This window comes from Drosophila gunungcola (assembly GCF_025200985.1).
Source record: "Drosophila gunungcola strain Sukarami chromosome 3L unlocalized genomic scaffold, Dgunungcola_SK_2 000005F, whole genome shotgun sequence".
NCBI lineage: Eukaryota > Metazoa > Arthropoda > Insecta > Diptera > Drosophilidae > Drosophila > Drosophila gunungcola.
This window is the reverse complement of record NW_026453180.1, coordinates 3,888,191-3,912,110: the sequence shown is the minus strand read 5'-3', so window position 1 is coordinate 3,912,110 and position 23,920 is coordinate 3,888,191. Positions and strand designations below refer to the sequence as shown.

Genomic DNA, 23,920 nt, shown 5'->3' with positions numbered 1-23,920 from the left:
TATTTCTAACTTTCCTGCGCAGGCCTCAAACCTTTTCTGGTTAGGAAATAACACTGACCCATGGTCACTAAACAGGGTAAATGTGAAAAAAATAATGGAAAATAATTTTCAATTTGCTTTTTTCCCCCCGCTTCCTAACAATTTATTGGAATATGTTTCTCGGCCTTTTCCTGTTCTATTTTTTTTTTTTTTTTTGTGTTTTTCCACCACTTGAGATGTATATGCAGTACGACGACGGTAATTGTAGACGGCCGGTATGCGCCGCTCGTGGTTTATTATTACCCCCCACTCTAGACTTTTTGAGCTGCTTTTCCCACTCCAACTGTATGTTTTGCTCTTCTTGAGCCAGGCGGCCAGCCGAAGCAAACATTTCCACTAGAGGAAACACACAATAATATGTGAAAAAAGGAACAAATATATATCTGTATATATATATAGTATATGAAAATAAAGGAAAAATGCTGGCCAGACCCTAACAAGCGAGACAATAGCCAAAAGCTGTAAATTGTAGGCGGGGATGAGCGGCAGAGCAAAGAACAAACTGGAACAATGAACAACATACGACTGTCTAGCGGAATGTCTACTACTGCTCCTAAAGCAGTCTCAGCGAAACTGTAATTAAAACTGTGCCTGCCAAACTGTGCAGAGTCAAGAGTGTCAAGTGCAAGGATATGGAAAAGAATTTCCAAGGCAGATGCTCGGGGGGAAAATCAGGCTCAAGCTAAGAAGGAAATCATTTTACGGCCGCATGACAGACAATAAACGAAAACAGGAAAACATTATGGGGGCGTTGCGTTGTTGGGTTGAAGGTTGTGATGGAAGGAAAAGAGGACAAGGAAGCCATTACCTCGATGCAGGTGCCACATTTGTTGTGAACAGACACACACACATGCACCCTGAGTCAACACCTTGAACCAGTTTAAGTGAAAAGAAAGAAGAAATTATGGCAGAGTGAGCGAGTGCGCTGGAAAGCTCAAAATAATGAAGTGCGAGGGCGCCGACACTGACATTTTCCTGAAGACCGGGAAAGCCCTGATGACGTGAAGGCGTCCTGCCCGGCAAGCAAAAGTCATTAGCGAAGCACATGACATGGCCAGAAGAGCACAGTGCTCTTAGGTTAAGGCAAATTAAATGAAAATAAAATTAAAAGGCAGACATTAGTAACAAGGTACTACCTGTAAGGTTAACTTGTTGAGAGGCGCAGAGAGGGGCGATGTGCTAGATGATTATTTCCACACATTCGAAAAGACAGGTAAGATAATGTATTACTTTCTTGCGATACATTTTGTAGACATTTTATAGATACATCTTATTTGACCAAATTCCACCTTAATTTAAAAGAAAATAACGTCAAATTTGTGAGAAGCGCGGAGAGAGGCGATTTTGTAGATGGCTTGTAGGTTAGATATTTTTTTTTTCATAATATTCGGTAGATTTTTAACAGATGCATATTATGCCTCCATTATGCTTTATTAATAATCTAATTATATTATTTAAGTAAGGTATATTTGTTTAAACCTAGACCAGTGTACAGCTGGGTGGCCTTTTTGGCTAGATTTGTGGGGTAAATGCCGACAGTTGGAGCTGTCAGGAAATGCAGCAAAGTTGCCAGCCTTAGGCTGAAGAAGAAATTCTACACGTGAGTGGCGGCCAGGCAAGGCAGGCCACTCCTCTGCAATCTTGCCTCCTGTTGTCATGTGGATGTGCCCCATGTCAAATATTTAACACTTGGTTTATTTTGCATTTGTTTCGGCTCCCTGTGGCACATGGAAATTAAATGTTTACGCTTTTTGTGGCAGCAAGTGGGCGGCGACGACGACGTCGACGTCACCAACTCAAGAGGGCAGCGCTGAAGTGGATTTCATGGGGCAACAACCAAATGGCAACCAATTTGCTTGCGACTCTCAGAACTCCACATTTTCATATCCAGCCAGCTTTATTCGCCCACGCAATCAATGCGGCAGAATATTTCACAATTGCAGAAACGCAATCAGAAATCAGGCATCGGGAATCGGCAGTCGGCATTCAAACCAAATGCCGGCCAAATCACGTAGCATAATATTTTGTTATTTTGTCGGTCTGAGCACCGTGTGTCTGCATTGCATTGACAGTCATAAGTCTGTGGGATATGCCACAGAATGGAAATCGAAATCTATGTGCAAATGCAGATTTTCAAAGTCACGCGCCACCAAACAGCGGAGAGCATGGGTGAAGACCCGCGCCACCACAAATGGCTAAAAGTCAGACAGCAATCGATGATGAGCACATAGAAGGGGTAAAGGGGAATAAAAGACGGACTGTGTAGCACAACATAGAAATTTGCAGAATGCTCTTTGGCAAACGAGCTTTGAATTCAACCATTTTTTGATTAAAGTGGGAATAAATTTGAGAAGAGGTTTATTTAATGTTTGCTCGAAAGTGAGGTAAATATTTTGAGACGCATTTCATTGTGCTAGGTTTGGTTAGCTTATAGATTTATGTTCTACAACATTTCACAATCTTACTCATGTATAATTTAAAGAAACGTGTATTTGAATTTGGGAGGAACTGTATAGCATAACATAGAAATCAGCAGAATGCTCTTGCAAACAAGCTTTAAATTTAACGAAGAGGTAACGTAAATGTTTTGAGAAGCGCGGAGAAAGGTGTTTTGTGCTAGTTCCAGTAAGCTTGACTTAATCAGAAACGCAGAGAGAGGATGATATCTTTAATCTTAAGTGATGTTGGGTACTTTTTTAAATTGCGTGAGTTTAATAAATATAAGATTCATCTAACTTTTTTCTCATATTCAACATATTCATATTCAACAATCACGCTAGCCATATAGTGTAGCCTTTATAAACTCATATCTCCTATCGGCAGCCACAATAAGGAACATCAGTTGAGCCTGAGAGTCTTGACGCCGCGCGAGACGCCAGAACATTTCTATTAAAATGCGAAAAGCCTTTTGTGGCCGCCCCCCATTCCCAATTCTTCTTAGCATTTTCCTTGTTTATGCGGTGTCTGGCTGGCTGTGTTTATCGCCAAAGCTCCAGCTTTTTCTGCTGCTGTTGGCAGTGCACTTTGCATGCACAAATCAAAATAATCGGAAAGGGAAGAGATTGTTGGAAGAGAAAGAGCACGGACGTGATAGAGTCTTCGTCTTCCGATCACAAATGTCGTGAAAGTTGTTTGACGTCAGCATAAGCCACCGAAAATAAACAATACAACAAGGGAAAAAATGCAGCGGCATAGATAAACAATAAACAAAGACACGACGAACAGCAATGGCAAATTGAAAACTGCATTAAGAAATGGCAACGGATAGGGGATGCAAAGGAGGATCCCTTGACATTCACTACAAAATTCAGAGTCATTGAACGAGTTGAAGACAACGACGAAAAAGAAATTAAAGAACAACCAAAAGATGCCAAAAATAAAGTTGTAAAGAAAATAATGGGACCCAGACAAAGTGGCGGCAAACAACATTAGCCATACACTTTAAAATATTTTTTAAGGTCAGGTCTTTTGATTAATAAACTTTAATTGGTTTGGAAAGTATTTTCTCTAGCCGGACACTTGCAAATATTATTATAAAAAAATATAATTTACATAAACTTTAACTTTACTTATTAACTTATGAGTACATTGTTTTTCCGTAGCTAAGGTGTTCGTTTTGAGAATCTAGTGGAGAGGCGCTTTTTAAGCTTCTCTCCAAACAAAGTTTATTAATATAAACATATTTCTTCCTTAAATAATAACAAAAAAATGTTTCTCTGTAGCTAATGGCAAAATGACTCTCAAACTGCTCCAGCCTAATTGAATTCTAACCGCGTTGCCAAACAACAGACAACAGAAAAAAAAAACAGTACACGCAGCCAAAGAAACCAAACAACGAAAATAGTAAAAGCCGCATTGAAAACAAAATTTTTACGATTTACGTCGGAAGGTTGTGAATTTCACTTAAAATACTTTTATTATGGGCGGTGAGCCTCCAAAGAAAAAAAAGGGAAAAAACCGGGGCCCCTGCTCGCATTCGAGGCACGTTTTCCAGGCAACGTTGACGCTTGGCCTGGCATAAAAAATCTTTGGTTTTTTCTTCTTCAGCTCCAGACAACCAGACAAGCAGACAACACATGTACCTGTAATGGGGCCCATTCGACAAGAGTCGAAACAGCAGCAACAGCAGCAACAATGAGCCGTTTAAAAACAAATTATCGAACATGTACGAAACGCCTGTCACCGGCAGAGAGTAAAATAATAAAATGGAATAAGAGAAAAATGTTTATGGACAGTCAATGATAGTCGGCGAAAATGCAGAATAATCCCGGGCACACGAGGTCCCAAGGGGTTAAGCTGTCTGTAATGGGGAAATGTGTTTGGGGATCGGTGAAAAAAGATAAACACACATAATTGACAGAAGTAGAACAAAGCTAGTGATGTAATGCAACTCAGGGACTGCCAGGTAAATTTTTAAGTGCTCGTAGTTCTCTTTTAAACATTTAACAACACATCTGTATTTATTTTGTAAACATTTCATTTCATTAGCTATTTTAGTGCCCACCTAATGTTTTGTCATAATTTTAGTTGTAAACAGATAAAATCTTTAAACATTTTTAAAGGTTTTGACAACCAATGAATACAAAAATATAATAGTAAAAATAAATATCTGACTATTGCATTCAAAATATTATATTAAATATTTAAAAGAAATATTTAATCAAAATCTTAAATGATATGCATATTCAAATCAATGACTGAGTCTTAAAATATTTTAATAAATGTGAAAATTGTTAGAATTAAAATGGTTCATATTTGATGCATTTTATTTAAGGAATATATGGTTTACATTTAAATTACAATTTCAGATATTAAAATCACATCAAATATTTGTATTAACTACATTTTTTTATCAAAACTAAAATATGTAGAACCATTTCCCATTGCCTTAACCCTTGACCCCTTAGCCATTAAACCCACACGCAGTTCAGTGCCCAGTGCCACTCATCAATGTCACAAACATAAGCGCGGAAAAATCGAGAAAAACCCTTAACGTGAGAGGTCTCACTAAAATTGCTCAGAAATTCGTGTAATAAAACACAGAAAATACCCGAATAAATTTCTTTTCAACGCGTTGAGGGCGTACAAAAATCTTCCGCTTTATGGATTTTGCGCTGGTTACATGTAGCATACTATATATGAGTATTTTTTCGTATAACATATTTAATAGTGCAGCATTTTTAATGGGGAAGGGAAAAACTGCATTAAATATGCTTAAGCGAGCGAGAGGTCATGTGCGTGATTACTCATACGACGTGTGGCCGTCGCGGAGATCATCATCTCGCTGGCATGCCGGAAAATAAAACTGAAACGAGCTGAAAGAACGTTTCATATCAATGACATGACATATTAAACGGGCCACCAAAGCGGATTTGTCCACACATACGTATAGTACTTCAAAATCTTTAGATAAGTTGGGGCATCGGAGGGTTAAGGGGAAAGGCGGCGGGTTGGTGGTGCTAGGTGGGCGGGGCCGATGGCATCTGTAGCGTTTTCTGCTCTTCACAAATCAGAGGGTAAATACAATGCTGAAAGGCGATGAGAAAGCGAGAAACGATGCGTGTTCTGATAGCGGAATCTGCTCAGTGGCACTTGAATGAACGGTACAGTGTTTACTCGATATGAAGTTTATAGAAATATTGCTTTACACTTAAAACAACCTTTTTTCACGCCATAATGTAACTATAAATTCGTTGAACAACTAATTTTCCATTATTTATAAGTAAGAGTTTTATTTTAAATTATCAACTAGTGTTTGCATTAGTAAATACAATAGTTTCGGGAAAATTTTTAATTTGTTATATTAATTGTCCTAAAATATGTTGAGATTTTTAACTAGTGTGAGAAAATTCATCATCTTTTGCATGAGAGCTTCTTGTATATAGGTATTTATTTGAAAATATTTAAAAACGGTGAAACTAATCTCTTTTTTTTAAGAAAATAATTAAGTTTCCTTCTAAAATATTTTGAAAAGAATACAATGAAAGAGAAAGAGTTGTTTCAAGAAGTTAAAATTAATATGTTAAGTGTGTTCCAATGTGTTCACCTTGTTCTAAATTAAACAAAAGCTGCATAAGTACTTATAATTTACAGTGCCTTGAACGAAAGCCAGTCAATTTGTTTTAAATTGATTTTTAATCACTGCCAAGGTGTTTTCCAAATCAATTTAAAGCCTATGACCCGCATTTTTGTGCAGAAAACCTCAGACCCCACTTCATGAATCATGCGCAAAATGAAAAAAAATCCCCTCAAAGCAGTTATCACTGTATCAGCAGCACATATGCGGGCAGGGTCCAGTTGAGCTCATCTGTGGGCATTGAAAAGACCCGGAAAGTGAGTGTGGGAGATACCACACTATATATAGAGGGTGGAGTAGAGTTTTCTGGGAGATAAAAGCGAGACGATGGAGGAAGCATCAACAGTCGGCGGCCATTAGCTGCTTATCGCGCTTCGTCTTCGGCTGCTGATTCTTTTATATACTATACATTTTTTCTTTCCTGCTTTTTTTTGTCATTGAGAAGAGTAGGACTGAAAATAGCAGCGACAGTGAGAACTCAAGTGTAAAGTTATCAAGTGGCTGCGACTGGCAGCCAGTTGGACGGACACAAGTCAAGGGTTAAAGCCATAGACAACGTGGAGTGTGTTTGGCCATGGCTTGTGACATAAAATGTTATCAGAAAGGATTATGACAAGCCTTCGAAAACGAGTAAAAGAATAAAAACAAAGTAAAGAGCGAGGTGAAACACTGTGTAGAGAACTGTATCACTGGCACAAAGAAATAGAGACGACAACGATGATGATGATGATGATGATGATGATGATGATGATGATATAGCCGACAACCAAGTGTCAAAGTCGGACATTCGACGCCATAAAATATTAACACCGATAAGGAGCAAAGGAGCCTCTAGTTATCTCAAGAATCTCACTTCAGCAGGCAAAGTTATCCTCTATTTCTTAGGAAAAAAAAAGATAGGAGGTGGGATAAGTGTCACAATTGTTGGTTAAACAAGTTGAGGATCTTTCACTTGAGTTTGGAGGAGTTTGTAGCTATTTCTCTACCTAGTTCGGCAAATTTAAGTGGTTTAAGTGAAGTTTAAAACGAAGTTTGCGAGAAATTAGGCATTAGAAGGCTTTCACAGACGTTTCTCAGTTAAAAATAAATAATCTTTACTTTAACAAAATTAAAACATTAATAAAATTCTTTTTATTTATAAAAAACGCAAAAAATTTATAAAAGTATTCATTCTTTACAAACATGACTGAAATTCGATGTGAATAAATTTATCAGCACAAAGCGGCTAAGCCCAAACCTGAGAATAAAACTGCAACTATGTTTTCTTACCGTTAAACCATTTTATATACATAATCAAAGAACACGAACACAAGAGCCATGACTCCAATGAATCATTCTCAGTTATCTAAAGCTCAACGAGAAAAAAAAACACAAGATGACAAAGAAATCTCGATCGCTGCAAGTAAATGTATATGTGTTTCCAGTTCTGTACTTTTCTGATCTATGGAATGCACTCATCCAAAGCTGAAGAGGAAGCGCCGTGAATTTCCTAGTTAACTGCCAATTACACAGGAAAAAATTATACTTTACAAAGGAAATTTCCATAAAAATCCAAAGTTGAGGATAAAGTGCCTCTCTGCTATTCTAAAAATGTTTAGCTTATTCTTACTTGAGATAATAAAACTTATTAATGATGTCTTTTCAAAACAAAACTGATTTCCCTACTTGACTGCAAGCTCTCTCTGCGATTCTCAAATTGCTTGGGTAATGGTTCCAACTTATTGAGGATATTAATTTACGGTTTTTTTGTCAGGTGTAGGTACTTTACTTCTTGTGCAGCGTCTTATAACTTCATAACTTTTATGGCCGGCAAATGAAGCAGTTTAGAAGGAGCGACAGTGAGATACAGACACATAGCTTGGTATAATTAAAATGGAGGGAACACAAGCGGCAGCTCGTGCTGCAATTAACGATAGTAAAGCTGCAAGTATCAGTTCGCTGACAAACAACCAAGACAAGTCCAACAGCTACTAGTAACTACTGTTAGTGGGTTGTTGTAATGGCCTTGGCAGACAACTTGCAACTTGCAACCCGAGTTACATTCCTTGGTTTAAATTTTTATCATTTTTCAGTTGTTTTACCAGCTGCTGCTGCGTCAAACTCCTCAATAATGCAATGAAAACATTTAAAACTTCAGCTGAAATAAAGTAAACTTTACTAGTTCTGTTTCTTGTTTTTGGGTAATGCAACATTTATGAGCCGAGGCGAACACAGAAGCTGCTCCCAAATGGCAAAATCGTGAGAAATTGTTTCAATGCTAGCTCAAGTTGCAGTTGAAATTGTTTCCGCTTGAAGGATTGCCCAATTGTTGATGGGGGTGTTGTACCAAAAGTTGCAACTCCGAGGAGAAATCCCTGACATATTGGACGCGGTGGAGAAAATTCGCTAAAAATTTCATCTTTCATCGAAATGAAATAGTAAAATTGCTCACTGAACATGAGTTGAAAAGTTGATGGAAGAGTGATAGATAAAAGAAAACTAGATGAAGAATGTTTTGGTAAGAAATAAAAATTTAAAATATTTTTTTATTCACTTTTGATAGATAAATAATCCTTTTTTCTTTGAATTATTACTAATTTGCAAATTTATCCTTAATAGAAACCTTAACAAGATTTTCAACCACCTTTTGAAACCATATAAGGCCCATATTTTCGGTCTTTCAAAACAAAGGCACCGACACAAAATGTCAATTAAATACTCAAGCCAAATATGGTTAGATATTCTGCCAAACATGACCATTAATCAGCTATTCAGGGGCTTACCTTTAAAATCGAACTTTGTATTACAATTCATACCACCATATCTTTAACTACGCCCCTGACTAGGCCGCAAAAAAAATACTAAATCGCTCCGCTTATGGGAAGAATAACAGCTGTTCGCCGAACTAGTTTCTGGAACAAGAAATGAAGGCAGCAAAATATAAAAAAAGCTAAACAAAACCGAAAATAAAAAACATTTTGCGTGGGCGTTAAAAGACAATTAGCCGCATGCCGCAAAATCAAGCAACCGAAACGGGTTTTTCAGTGAGTCAACATGATGCAAACTATACGGGTTTCCATGTCATGCCTAAATAAACCATCATAAATGCATGGCAAATTTTATGAAATTCCAAAAATTACTGAATACTCTACTAGTATTATTATTTTAGCTGATTACTATTACTTTTATCATCGCCAAAGCGAAAAGGAAAACTAATTACCAATAAAGTTGAGCGAGGACAAAAATAGTAAATGACCTTAGTAGGGGAAGAAGAATTTCCCACTTTATTTAAATAAAGTTAAGTTGGTTGCGTTTAAAAATTTTCACGCATTTATACTCACGTGTATTTTTCCATTTCATGAAATAATTGCATAAAATGGCCACCGTATAATCACTATCCGCATTCGATCAAGTAATTTATCAAAATTTGTTTACACTTCCCACCATTTTTTGCACATTCCGGGCTCTTTTGTCTGTCAAATTGCATTTGACTGGCAACGAGTGCATTCAATTACCCCAACGAAAACGAAAAGAGCTGAACTGACAACCCATCAAAAGGCTTTTTTAGACCATTAAAAGCTTTTTCCACCAATGGCAACACCAAAAATCGATAAGTTTCTGTCTGAAAATGCGAATTTATTTTGCATCTACTTTTTCTGTGTTTTGTATCCGTTGCGGTCTGGCAAAAGAAACGTTTTTTAAATAAAAATTGCGTCTTACCCATCGTTTTTTATTTGGGAATTGTGTTTTGGTCAGAAAAAACTGAAGTACAGAATTGAGGAACTGCAGTTTTTGTTCGTCTAAATGCAAAACTTCGAGATGGAATGAGTTGACGGGTTGTATTTTTTGGACGGAAAGTTGATTTTAGTTGGGGTTTCTTGAGACAGGAAATGTTTTGAATTGATAACAGCTGCGAAAATATTTGATGTTTTAAATGGGAAAAATTTAAGTGGAATCGGTTTTTTAACGCTGCAGTTATAGGAATTAAATGACAACAAATTAAGATGAATTGGTTTTGATTTCCTATGCATTCAAATTATTTCAAATTGATGGGAAACTACATTTTCTCTTCATCATATTCTAAGCTTCCACTTTGTATCTAATTGACTTTTGACATTTTCTTTAACGCCTTCTTGATTTAAACAAGTTTTTCCCAATGCGCAACTTCAAAAGCATTAATACATTTAAAAATATATATAGACTATTGCATTACCATAACTAACTATTGTTTGAAAAATACTGCTCCCACATGCCACACAAATCACAGAATGACTCAACTTCATTGAGAGATTTTTTCCTGGGAATATTGACAAATCAAGGCAACCCAACCAAAGATTTTCTCTTGAAATTATTTAATTATAACAGAACGATTATTAATTTGTACTCACTTAATCTGCCAAAGCTATGCGATAGCCTCTTCTTGAGCTTCTGAAGGGCTCCTCCCTTTTTCTCTCGCATTGTGACGCCTGAAAGTAAATAGGAAAAAATTTACATAAATACATTTATGCAAACAAATCACTTAATTGCGCTGAAATGTGAGAGATTTATTAAGTGACATTCAGTGATTGCATAATGATGGCTCCAATCAAGATACATGTTGGGAAAACTTCAAAATAAACAAACAGAGGAAACAAAACACAGATTTCGTTGTTATAAACGAACATAAATCAGTCGAGCGTGGTCTTCCATAATAAACAGTGTGACCCCAGAGATAGAAAATTGGGGAGGGGACTGCATTTCCATTTCCCCAAATGAATAACCAACAAAATTTTACACCAACTAAAAATATTCAGCCGAAAATAGAAATGCACTTCTGAATTTATTTTTGTATTCGAGGGGGAATTTCCCTATTCCCTCTAGAATCCATCTGTATAATTAAGTTTTCTTTTTAACTCTGTTGTTTGTGGAAATGATCAAATAATAACATTTAGCAAAAAGTGCCTATTTAAATGTTCAGTGAGGCATGAAAATTGGTTTCTGTTTTCGTTTTTTAAGGGGTTTTCAATGGGAGGCGTGTCTGGTTTTCCTGGTTTGTTGATTGTATTAATGATTTTAGTTTGTATTTTGTTTTTTTCGCTATTTTTAGAAGGCACAGAAATGAGAATTTTGTGGTTAGATGAAAAAGTAAAGCAAGTGGGTAAACAGCGGCAACTATTAAACTTGTACTGCATAATAGCTTAACTGATTGCAAAAATAAAAATCGAAATTCAATATTTTATGTGTTAGAAAATACATTAATTGTTTGATTTTATCTAACTCCTACATCTCTTATTCAAATTTCCTCATTTACACTTCCTCATCACAGAATTCCCGGTTTCCATTGGATTACCGCCATCCGAATAAGGAAATTGGCACTTGAGCAATCATTTGTCAAACTCTTCACAACTCTTAAGTCACTGTTCTGACACTGATTGAGATGACCACTCCAAAACGACCTCCACAAAGCCCCTACAACCAATAAAATATTATCCACTCCTCGACTGCCCACAAAACTACTATAAGTAACAACATGGAAACCAGTTTTGTTCGAGAATAAAAGCGACTTTGACAATTGCATACAGAAAATAACTTACTCGCTTTATAAAATGTACATATTTCTCGTTATTTATTTACCCATATGTGAGCCGTGTTTAATCAGGCGATAAAGTGTGTGCAATTCTGTAGTGTTGAGATAACTTCTTGTTCGATCCCCCTGAGTATTGTTTGGTTTGGTTGGTTGTCTTTTCGAAAGCAATTTGGCTTAAACAATGCAAGAAGCAAGTCAAGCCCAAGCAATTTATGGCTATGGAGTGCTTTGCATACCCACTTCCCATTTTTCCCCCTCTTTTCAACTGCAACTCAATTACGGGGGCCATCGGAGTCATAACTATAAGCTGTTGTTGACTTCTAGAATGGCTATTCAAAAACATAACCCGAGGTTTTCGAAAAGGGGGAGGTAAAATGACAACAAAGAACCGGAACACAGGAAGGAAAAATTGGGAATTTGGTGTTTCTTATGTGAAAAAACAAAATTTTAAAATAAATTTTAAGATTTTTTAAAGTACGAATATTAAATTCAATAAATTCATTTTCGAATATTAAATTCATTTTTGTATCCCTTATAAAAAAATACTTTTGTTAATGTCTTATCTTTTTAAACTTTTTATATTTTTGCAAACAAAATATATTTTAACAGTTTTTAAATTTTATCATAATTTAAAAAAATCTTTTGACATGGAATACCATTTTTCCTTAAAATATATTTTTAGATTTTACAGAATTATAAACATTAACATAAACATTATAAATATTTATATCTCATTAACACAATAATACAATTTTCTCTTTGTGTATTACCAACAAAGAGGACCATATAGATGCATTGTTTTTGTTGTTGTCTATATAAGTGAACTGGAAATATGATTATGATGGTGATGCTGATGCTAATGCCGGTTGACAGAGCCAGACACACCAAACCGAACCGGGCGGTTGCATACAAATGACACTCACTGTGCACAGTGATTTGCATAAAATGGCGCCAGCCTTAATAGTTTTTGATAAATTGTTGTCAATATTGCAGGCAGCCCACCCCTTAAAACATGGAGTTGTTAAGAGAAAACTTATTTAATTAAAGTGGTGGCGGTGGCGGCAGCTAAAAGTTTGTACTCCACGATAAAGTTGCAGTTGCAAAACTGGCATTGCATTAATGAGTTGCATATGCAAACATCAAAGTTTGCAATCAAAATCAATGTCAGCGCCAGACGACGACGACAAATTGTGGGCAACCAAGTTCCAGATCAAAGGCGAGCGATATCGCATAGTACTATATATATATATATATATATGTATACTTCACAGACAGGTAGAGTTGAGTGGCATTGAGTGGGTTCAATAGCCCAGAGGCTCCAGCGCCCATCCGCCCATGATATCTGTCGGTTGGGGGCGTGGCCAGTCAGGCGTGCCACGAGAAAAAATAGCAAAAGAGCACTGAGAACTGAACAGTCACTCCTGGAAATGTTCGTTAATGTCTGTGACATCTAATTAGACAACAAATAACGAGGAGACACGAAGCAGGGAAAAACAAATAATCAAAAATTCAAAAGGTAGGTAGAAAGGCAGGTTCTATTGACTTGCCAGAGAAATATGGAAATTGTTGGGCGCAACTAATAGATTGGATAACATTGCCTTATTAGGACAATTGTGTTTACTCAAGAGTTCTATGTCAAACGGTACTAAAAATAGTCCAATAACTAATTATATTAATTATTATGTATATATACTATATATACTATATACTATGTAGTGTATAGTTTTTAAAAAACAAAAAACTTATGGAGCAAACTTTTAAGAGTGTATTTTTTATTTCTAGTATTATTTAGACCACCCATTTAAAGTCCTTCAAAATATGCGATAAACAAACAATGAAAAAAATTAAATTTAAGAGCTTTGCTTATATAAATGTTTACGGAAAACTTATTCCCGGAATTGTATTACTCGAAAATATCTGCTGCTGCATCAAGTCAAATTAACCCAATTTATTATGCCTAATAGTTTGTAAACTGTGCAAATAACCTGCTCGTGTTTATCCTATAACAGCGGACGAACAAAGTGTCTTCTTTCGAAACGCATCCATTACCCAAAAACAGACCGGCAATTACCCCCTCAAAGAAAACGGCAGTCAAACAGTTGACACAAGCCAAATGATATGACGAGCACTTTCCAAATTTCTTGTTAATGACGTAATTACCTTCAGTAGAGCAAAACAAAGGCAAAAAGAGCGCCAGCCGGCGAGGAAAAGTGGAAAAGCGCGAGACAGGCGTGAAAATCGTGAAGCCACACGACGTATACGTGACATTTTGGCCACGACACACGGCAGCTCATTCCACAAATGTGACCACAAAAATAGTTACATTTAACAAAATTAAATAAATGCTAAGTCCAGATAACACGATTACTTTTAAAACCACAAAAAAACGTGCTAATTTTTTAAAACAAAATAAAAATATTTTGATATTCACAAAATAATCAAATCGAGTTTTTGGAAAAAAGCCTACAACATGTATAAGTGGTATCTGACAAAGTTGTACCAGACAAAAAAGATTTTATTAATACAAATATATACAAGGTTTAGTAAATAAAATTTCAACGTTTAAAAAACTCAAAAATTAGAATAATACAACAAAATAATAAAAAATTAGACTGACATTTCATTTAAATAATTTTTTTTTCATTTCATACAGTTTGTACTTTTAGGATTAATAATAAGAGTTTCAACAGAAAGTAATAATACTAGAGATCCTATAGATTTAAACACATCAGCAGATATATATGCTTTTCCCTTGTACTCCATCCCCTGGCTTTTCGCCAACGTGCACACACATTCTCTGATTCAATGCAAGGGAAAATAGAATGCTGAAGAAAAAAATACTAAAAAAAAAAGGAAAACAAAATAAGGAAAAGAAAAACTGTTGCTAGCAAAAATATTTTGACACTTTTCGACGACAAGCAGCTGACTAATTGCGAGAGTTTTGCTCTTTTGGAGAATGCCTATAAAAGTCTCTAAAAATAGAGAAAGAGTGGAGTGAAATGCAGTAGCGACAGCTGACGGAACTGAAAGTCCAAGAATGCTCGATGATTAAACGGCTTATAAATGACGCGGTCATTTTTTGGCCGACAAAAACTTCCAGCCAGCACAAAAAATTCCTGGCTGAAAATAGGTAACAGATGGCCATAGGAAAAAACACAGACACGTGATAAAAGATAAAAAAAATGAACTGGGAAAGCCACAGTTTCCATCGATTTTCAACCTTTCCTTTAGTTCATGACCCTACTAAACTCGACAGCAAATTGATTTCAAACTTTTATCAATATTAAATGATATGAAGGAGACGGAGTTGCAAAGTCTCAGTTCAATTAAAACACATTTGTAACTAATTAATTGTGGAATAATGAAATTTTTAAAGCGGATAAAGCTTAAGCTAATTAAAATAACTGTAAGCCAAAAGCAAATAATTTAAATATGAAAAACTATTAGAGCTCAGCATATATACAATCATCTTAATTTATTTGTGAAAATTCTTAAATTGGTTGTATCATTAGCACATAAAATTACTTAATACATTTCATTTAAATGCCAAACTTCACGCAATCATAAATTTTCAGTTTCGCTGGCCTTAACCCTTGCTTGGCCAAGCTTTCTACGCCTTTGGCAGTCCCATCCATCAGCGTTGTCATAAAACACACGCATCATTTATTCACCAGGCAAATAATAAAATTAAAAAACCATAAAAAACACAGCGCCCAGAAACCGTGATTATTTAGTTTTTGAAATATTCATGCGGCCCGAGGGCAAACACAAATTTTATTACCATATAGAACTATTTTTTATCGCCAGCTCATCAAATCTAATCAAGTAAAAGTCGGAGAAAGGGAGAGTTTCCTCAAAAGATGGGGCGTGGTGGATAAGAAAACTGGGTAGGAAATTAGTCAACCAGTTGCATGTTTTCGTAATGGAAAAAAAAAGAAAAACATATATATTTGGGTGAGTGTATTGGCCACCTGTTTTAATAGTATTTGCACACGGCACCGCAGCAACTTTTTGACTGGAGTTGCGTGCTTACGAATAGTTCATTTGAAACTTGCCGAAAAGCAGAAAATTTGGCCGAAAAGTGGTACCTGCCAAAACCGATCTTAATTAAAATTGAAACATTTTTTTTAAAGAAAATAAAAGAGAGCAGAAACATCTGTTATTATAATTTATTTAGTTATTTATTATTATAATACATTCAAGCATTGAAATGGAACTAAACTCTTTTAATTACCCACAAATCTGGTATTCATTAGGTGTTCTATTTTTATTGTTACAGCAGCTGTATAAACCTAATTACTTTCGTGACCGACTTTGGAAAAATATTAAATTAAGTATGGATTGTAAAATAATATGCTGATAAGAAAAAAGTAGGTTGGGTTGCAGTTGCATGGGATAAGAAAACAAATGAGGAATATAAAATCTCTAGGCTTAAAAAAACTGTTTGAAAAAGCAATATAAATTAGGTAAGAGCTCGTTATTCCAATTTTTTCCTTTAAACTAATTTGTTTATATGTAGTAATATAGTAAACTTTAGCTCACACGTTTTTATTTAGAGCTATTAATTTTTTACTATTTTCCCTGTTCAGTTTATTAACTTAAAACGTATGATCGAAAAATAATTCATACACGATATTTAACAGCCCCTGGTTGCACTTATTTGATTTAATTAATATGAAATGTGCATCGTATGCAACGATTTCAATATTGGCAGTAAATCTAAACTAAGTTTCCATCATAAAATAGTCATAACTCTCTAATTGATTTAGCCATCGAATGACAGCCTCAAAATGTAATCAATTTGACATTGTATGTTTGCAATGTAAAGGCGGCATTCATAATTAGACAACTAAAAACGACTTGGGAAAGGAACTAATTAAATTGTATTTAGCCTAAAAGCAACACCAAAACTAGTTGGCCACTAATAAATCAGGCGGAGATAGAAACCGATATTCCATAATTAGTTTCGGATGCGTTTGTTTCACGTTTCATGTTTGCTTTCGAGATAAAAGCGGTCTGGAGGTTGGGGCTTGTGGCTTATGGCTTATCGCTGTCCATAAAGCATACTATAATGTCTGATTAAATAAATGATTTCGATTTGCCTCGGGCTGTGACGTCAGTTCTGTTCAGTTCAGTTCAGTTTGCTGGCGGCAATCCTCTTGTCTTGGGTTCAATGTTCTCTAATAAACAAAAATAAAGTTCAATTCGACTTGAATTAATATCAATTGAGGAAGGAGGAGTCGCTTTTCAAACGGGTTTCAGAGTGAAAATAAAAAGGGGGATAGGGCAGAGAGAACTGGATTGCACAATTTTTCAATTAAATGCAGTTTCTGCTTCTGGCAGTCGCATTTATATAACTCTTCTCTTTTATTTCTTTTTTTGCTTGTGTCAAAATATTTACGCTTAATTTTAATAAAATTTACTTTGAGGCCTGCCATTCTTCTCTTCGTATTTGTATTGCATTTTAAACGGGGCTTTTGGTGCATATACAATATATTTTAAAATATGCATTTATTTATTTGCTTTTTTTTAAGGCAGTGCATCAAATATATAAATGAATTTTTGCTGATTTTTCAAGTGTGTGTATGGCTGAAAAGGATGAGCGGCAGGAAGTTGGATGGTGGAATTTAAATTGAGAGTTGAATTTATGGGGGAATTCCTTTTTTATCCAGCGAATATATATGCGAATGCACGACGAGCGAAACACAAATAAATTATTGACAACTTACGGAGAAAAATTTAAGATTATTGGGACTAAAAAAGCAAATAAAGCTTCTCTAGGTGTACAGTCAAAATGAAAATTGTTGTAAAAGACAAATCTGAAAAATGGAATACTAAAAATAAATTTCCTACTATTGAATTTAAATTTTTTAATAATATTAAATTATAATATTAATACGAAGAATAGTTTCTATTTGATTTAAAATCATTTTATTTCATTTAAATATGGTTTAAATTTAAATAAAATTTTCAGATATTAAAATCAATTTCGAAATTAGTCATTTACAAAGTTTTAATATTTTCATATTCAAAATAAATTGATTAAAAACAAATTCAGGAGTCAATACGTTTTTCTACCAGTATAGCAATCACAAGCATTCTTTAAAACCCATCCAAATTTTTCCATTTCCTTTTCCAATTTTTTACTGAACTTGTTTATATTTTAAGAGACTATGAACAAAATAAACAAACGCTTTATTACACTGTGAATTCCGTTTAGCTAAAAATAAAACCGAGAAACCATAACAAATGCCAATTAAAGCCAAATCAATATATATAAAAAGTGAAGCATCAACTTTTTGTTCATCTTCGAAAGAATTCCTCTTAGCAGGAAATTCAAGTACAACAGGGTAGGAATTTTGTGTGCTCTAGTGATCAAACAAAAAGATACAGTCATGTGTTATGTGGATTATTTATGATGTGTATATACGCACCGGCACCAAAATTATTGTTGTTAATTTTAGTGGGCTGACTGATTAATTCGGCCATGTTGCTGCTGTTTAAAGACGAAAACGAAGGAACGCTCTCACAGTTCAGTTTATTTAAATGTTGTGTAATTGATTATTTAGTTGGGCAAACACACTCGTTTATGGCACGCATTTCTTTGGTTTTATTTTTTTTTTCTGTTTTGGGGTTCTTGTAAATTTCACTGGGTTCGAAATCCGATGGAGATATATGAACTCCACACACTGCACACACTCTCGATTGAAATATATGGGTTTATCTATATTTTTTATCAGACGCTGACGCCGAAGTTGCAAGTAAACGAGGTCAAATATTATCTGCAGACAAAACAACAATAAATCTAGCGACCACAGACAACAGCAAGCACCACACAAAAAGTTTGCCGCTCGAAAGACATTTTTTGTTGTTCTGGGGCTTAGACTTTTTTCTAGGGTGGTTGTATGTTAGGGGTGGTTGTTGATTTTCATGTTTTTCAAGTGGTTTTAGGTTCAGATGGCAGATTATATATTGTACAAAATTATAAATTAAGCACACAAGTATTGGTAGCAAAGTAAATTTTTTCACAAACATTGTAGCAGCTTTTTTTTGAAAAAAATGGTAAAAACACAAATAAATTCTTGTAATTTAATCACATCAATATTAATGTAGCCAATATTATAAAAAAGTCACTTTTATCACAAACATGAATAAAGTCCAAATATAATGAAGCAAAATATTGGAAAAGAAGTCACTGTTCGCACATTGTTTAACTAATTTGTTTGTCAATGTGTTGTTTTTAAAAGACGAGCTTAAAAACAAGTTTTGAAAAAGTCACTATTTTCACCATTTTAATTTGGCAAATAATCACAAGCTTTTTCAAACATTTATTTTTAACACAAGTTTTTAAATCATAAAAAATCAATGGGGTAAAAGGAAATTGCGACACATGGCTTCAATTATTTTTTGTCAAATTATCACAGTTTTGTGATAATGAAAAATAAAATTAAGTAAAGGAAAAACAATCCACTATTTCCACAATTACACAAGGTTTTTCACAACATTTCGATCGTTCTTGTTTTAAAAACAGCTTGTTAAATCAAATTTGTAAGGAGTAAACTTATTTTTTCACTCTTTTTTGCTTGGCAATGTTTCGCAAATTTTGGGGTGCTATTTTGGGGATTTTTTCGCCGGGACGCACAACCTGCCGCTTTGGAATTCGCACACGAAATGAGGTCAACGAGAAACGGGACAAAGGACGTCGACTGCGCTACGACTGCGCTGCAACTGCGACAGCGACGCCGGCGTTTTACGTTACGCCTGGCGAAGAAGAGGAAGAAGCGGTAAAAGTAGCGCAAGGGCGACCAAAAGTGGGCGGTGGGTGGTGGGTGTGTGCTCTCTGTTGGAGAGAAAAAACAAACCGGCTTGTGGAACCTAAGAGAGTACAACAACATCCTGCTCTTAAGAGGGGTGAAAAATATCCCGTGTCTTACCCCGCGTATACGCAATATAACATGATTTAGCATTTAAGGGTGAGGGCAGGTCGCGATTCGGCAGGAGCAAAATAAGGGGTGGCAAAATCAAAGGACAGAAGGGTGGGTGCTTTGCATAGCTGGGTCAAAGGCAAATCTCGTTAAGAGATCAAAAACACGAAATGCAACTCGAGTTTGCAGTTTTATAGCCACTGCAATTCCGAGCATTTGCGTCACACTTTTCCGGTGATGCATGCAAATTACGAAAGAAAATATCTTGAGTCAGCTGATGGAAATCGAAGCTGCGCGCCATGGCTAGTAATTTACAGGAATCTAAGATAAAATATCAAGCCGTTGTGATTGTCTTTAATAGGTCTATTTCTATTTCCATTCTCTCTCTTTTTTCTTGGGGCATTTTTCAAGCAGCTTCCTCGGCCACAGACTCAAGTTCATTATCATGATTATCTCCCATTGCCGCCAAATGTTTACACTTCAAAGTCACGCACCGCCTTGAACTCGAACGAATTATGATACATATTTATTTTTGGTACAGTGGTCACCTACTTTTATAAAGTAATAATACTTTGATGAAAATAGTTTGAATTACTTCTTTTTTAATTTAAAAACAAAATTTAAAATTGCAAGACAGTAAATTAATTCGAATTATCCAAAAAAAGATTGTAAAATGATAAAGGGCATTTCTTTACTAAGTATTTACTTAGCCTTTAAACAAATTTTGAAGCTCTAAAAGTTATTAACTATAAATTGCATAAGTCAATTAATGTATCGGAACCAAATATAAATTTGTTAAACAATTAACACATCAAATGACAGTTAATTGTGCTAATTGATGTTCATTAGTGCCTAGCGCATTTCACATTTAATATTTTTATGTTTGCCAAATTCTACCCAATCAAAGACTTTCTTTTCCAGCGACCACTGTATTTAAGTTTATTATGAATTGGGTCTCGTTAAACTGTGCGAATCGTAATTGCCAAAAAAAGTGAAGAAAAAACCCAAACATAGCAATAATAATAAACTGCTTGGGCTCAAAAATAACCTTCAGTTTTGGTTTCCTTTTCGCAGCTGAACGCACTTCAACCCGTGCAAAGCCTCGCAAATAAGCGGAATTCAAATAAATGTGGGGGTGCTGGCTGGATGGCAAGGGGTTAAGCCGGGGGGCTCTGTAAGGGTTAAGAGGGGGCAGAAACGGACCCGAACTCGGACTTCTAATTGAAACTAGAGACCGCCTATCGTTGGGGTGAGCACTTCGCGGCTCCGGCTGCTCAAATAGCAAACAATTCAAATAAACAAACACAAAACACACACAGTACACGGCACACGAGGCAAATAAATAAATAAGCTACACACATAACACACGGCAATAACAACAATAAGGGTGCACAAATTATTAAATATGATTATTATATTTATTGCTCTCCATTATTGTTGTTGCTTTGCTTGTTTGTTATTTAAGCTGTGATTTATGAAGCTGCGACAAAAATTCAAAATAAAAGTTAGCGCAGCACAGCAATGTGACGTACAATATTTGCAGTTTAAAAGCCACTGGTTCGAGTGAAAGAGAGCGGTAGATGGCGCGCGAAAGAGACGGGAATAGAGGAAGCGAGAGCGAAACGTCAGCCGCGGCGAACGTACGATTGTGAACTAAAAATACGACAGCAACATCAGCGATTCGGCAGCAACATCGCAGCTACAATAGCAACAGCACAGCAACAGCAACAATTGCACGCCAGCAACATGCAGCAACGCAGTAGCAATATCTCAGTTGCAGCAGCATTACCGCAGCTAAAAGAGTAATATAGCAGCAACTGCTTGCTAGCAACATGCAGCAACACAACAGCAACATCTTAGTTGCAGCAGCAACACCAGCAATTTCAGCAGCTGCAACGCCAGCAGCGCAGTCGTGGTGAGTTTTCCACAACGATTTTGGCTACTATGAAAATTCATTCAGGCACGCAACAAAAAGAGGAAAAATAAAAGAAAAGCGCAGCCGGCAAAGTTTGAACAGCTGAAGACGAGCTTTACGTTCCGGTTTATTTCGCTCCGCTCGGCTTACGTCACAAACAAACACAGAGAACCGACCGAAAAAAACTAAAAAATTTAAGATTACTTTAAATAAATAGAAATATAAAATTGGCAAGAATTAATTAATTGATTAATATCAAAACAAAGCATTAATTACTTTATAGGCAAGTAACGTAAAAAAAAAATATTCTTAACAAATAAATTTTCTTGTTTGTTCTAAAATTCAATATTAAGAAAAAGAAAAAAAAATTGTATAAAATAAATGAGTGTTTTAGATTCTTTAAACTTTTTTTTCTTTATTTTTGTTTGTTTCTATTACAGAAAAGTATTGAAATCATGAAAAATGCCCATTCAGCAGCCAAAAAATAAATCAAGAAGTAAACAAATAAAATAATGAAAACAAAACAAAACAAAAGAAGAGAAGAGAAATAAATAAAAGAAAGAGAGAAGGAAATTGCTGATGTAGCTGCTACGAGGAAGTGTTGGCGAAAATAAATTATTTAAGAAGCAAGCCATTGTTTAAATGCAGCAGTGGCCAAAAAGCATGATTCATCAGCCAAAAGGGGAGAGAGAGAGAGAGACAGAGAGGGAGCCTACACAAAGAGAAAGGGAGGGGGCTACGCCAAAAGAGGGAGACAAGTGCAAAGGCATCCACAACAGAGAATTGGGAGACAAACGTGTATCCAATGAAGGAATGTGGCCACGCAACAAACAAATGAGAGAATAGAAACGCTCTCAAATAACTTAACTTCCACAATATTTTCACCACTCCATATCAAGAGAAAAAGAGAGGTACAGAGGGGTGGGAAAGAGATGGAGGGCAACCAGAGAAAGAGAAGAGACTACACATTGGGGCATCGCATATTTGGTGCTCTATTTTAAATTATTAATGAGCGGCTTGTTCAGTTATTAAAAGCCTGGGAATATCACAGAAGTCTCCCCAAAAGAGAAGCATTCTCTCTTATTCTCTCCTTTCCTCCCATTATCAGAACAATTCCCTAGTGAGCAAAATTTTCAGCATAACAGGAGCCAAGCCAAATGCCCACATTCCCCACCAAAAATTTGATTAGGTTTAGCCCTCGGTTTCCTGAGCTTTTTTGGCAATAAAAAAGGGAACAACTGGTTATTGCCTTCCGAATAAAGGATGCATCGACCCCTTAGGGATAGGTTATGGTTTTTGAATGATTTCTTAAGTGCGTTCATATATACATATTCGTTTTAATTATGTTATAATGGTAAAAATAATTTTCTATGAAGCGCTTTTACTTTTTAACACTTATATTTTCTGTGAAAACTTAGTGTATTTTAAACTAAAAATACTCACAAAAATGACAAGCTTCCTTTAAAGACCCCCATACATTTTAAACATTTTTCACTTTGCAACTCTTTTTGCCAAAAAAAAAAACATAGAAAGCCATGTAAACATGTCAAACCCTAGCGGCTAGCCATTTTCCACACCCTCGACACACGAACCCTTATCAGGACTTTGCCGCAAAAAATATCAATCATTTCCACCGAGCTGACTTTTCACGCAGGACCCGGACCCCTCCTCTCCCCCGTCCATTTCAATTACCCCTAAAACCGGGCTAATTTGCATTTGGATCGCCCTGAGGCCTGAAAATTCGTACCGCAAAAACCGCACCTGGAAAAACTTTTGCGGCTTTTCCCGATGCGAGGAAAAATAAATTTTGTAGTCATGGTGCTTGCTTGTTGTTTGGGGCCCGAACCCGAAAATGTTGCATTTGTTTAGGCCGGCGAGACACGCACGTTCCCACCTGCGAAATCCTGGTAGCTGGTCCTCCTCCTCGCTTTTCCCCAGGAAAATGCCTACTCCTGCCCTTGGTTATTCTGACTTTTCCCCCAGGTGACCAAAAGGCGGAGCAACAGTCACACAGGCTGAGCAAAGCAAACAGCAACACAGTACAGTTGGCTAAAAATTGCGTGTGAAATGGTTTTAACTTTTGCTTTTTATCTCCAGTGTTGCAATGGCACGTGAGGGTCCTTCTGTGTGGGTCCTTAGAAGTTACGCATACGCCGTGTTAACCGATTCATGCTGCCAGTTACCAGTTTGTTCTGCTTTTTATTGTATATGCACTGAGCTGGAAAGGGGGAAAAGCTCTCAAGGCACTGAGGAATACAATATTTTTAATAAAATAACAAATGTAGAGATGGCCAGGAGAATATATTTTTTTCTATGACTTTATAATTTTTCTGACATATTTTCACTTTTAAACTCAATTATTTTTTATCTTTTAAACTAAATTGTTTTGTTTAAAAAATGTAAGTCTGAAGTCAAATTTA

The 23,920-nt window shown here is 35.8% G+C and overlaps 1 protein-coding gene across 7 annotated transcripts in view; it reads right to left on the bottom strand.

The window, feature by feature from the left end:
• Nucleotides 1-23,920, bottom strand: part of LOC128258943 (cyclin-dependent kinase 14) — a 109,488-nt gene that overhangs the window by 52,674 nt on the left and 32,894 nt on the right. For 4 of the 7 annotated variants that reach the window (XM_052990985.1, XM_052990983.1, XM_052990986.1 and 1 more), the window contains exon 3: nucleotides 10,483-10,560. In XM_052990985.1, coding sequence (XP_052846945.1) covers nucleotides 10,483-10,560 — 78 coding nt within the window. Of the gene's footprint in view, nucleotides 1-10,482; nucleotides 10,561-18,094; nucleotides 18,443-21,117; nucleotides 21,251-23,920 lie in introns of those variants that run through there. The other 3 variants (XM_052990988.1, XM_052990989.1, XM_052990990.1) reach the window with 2 other exon arrangements.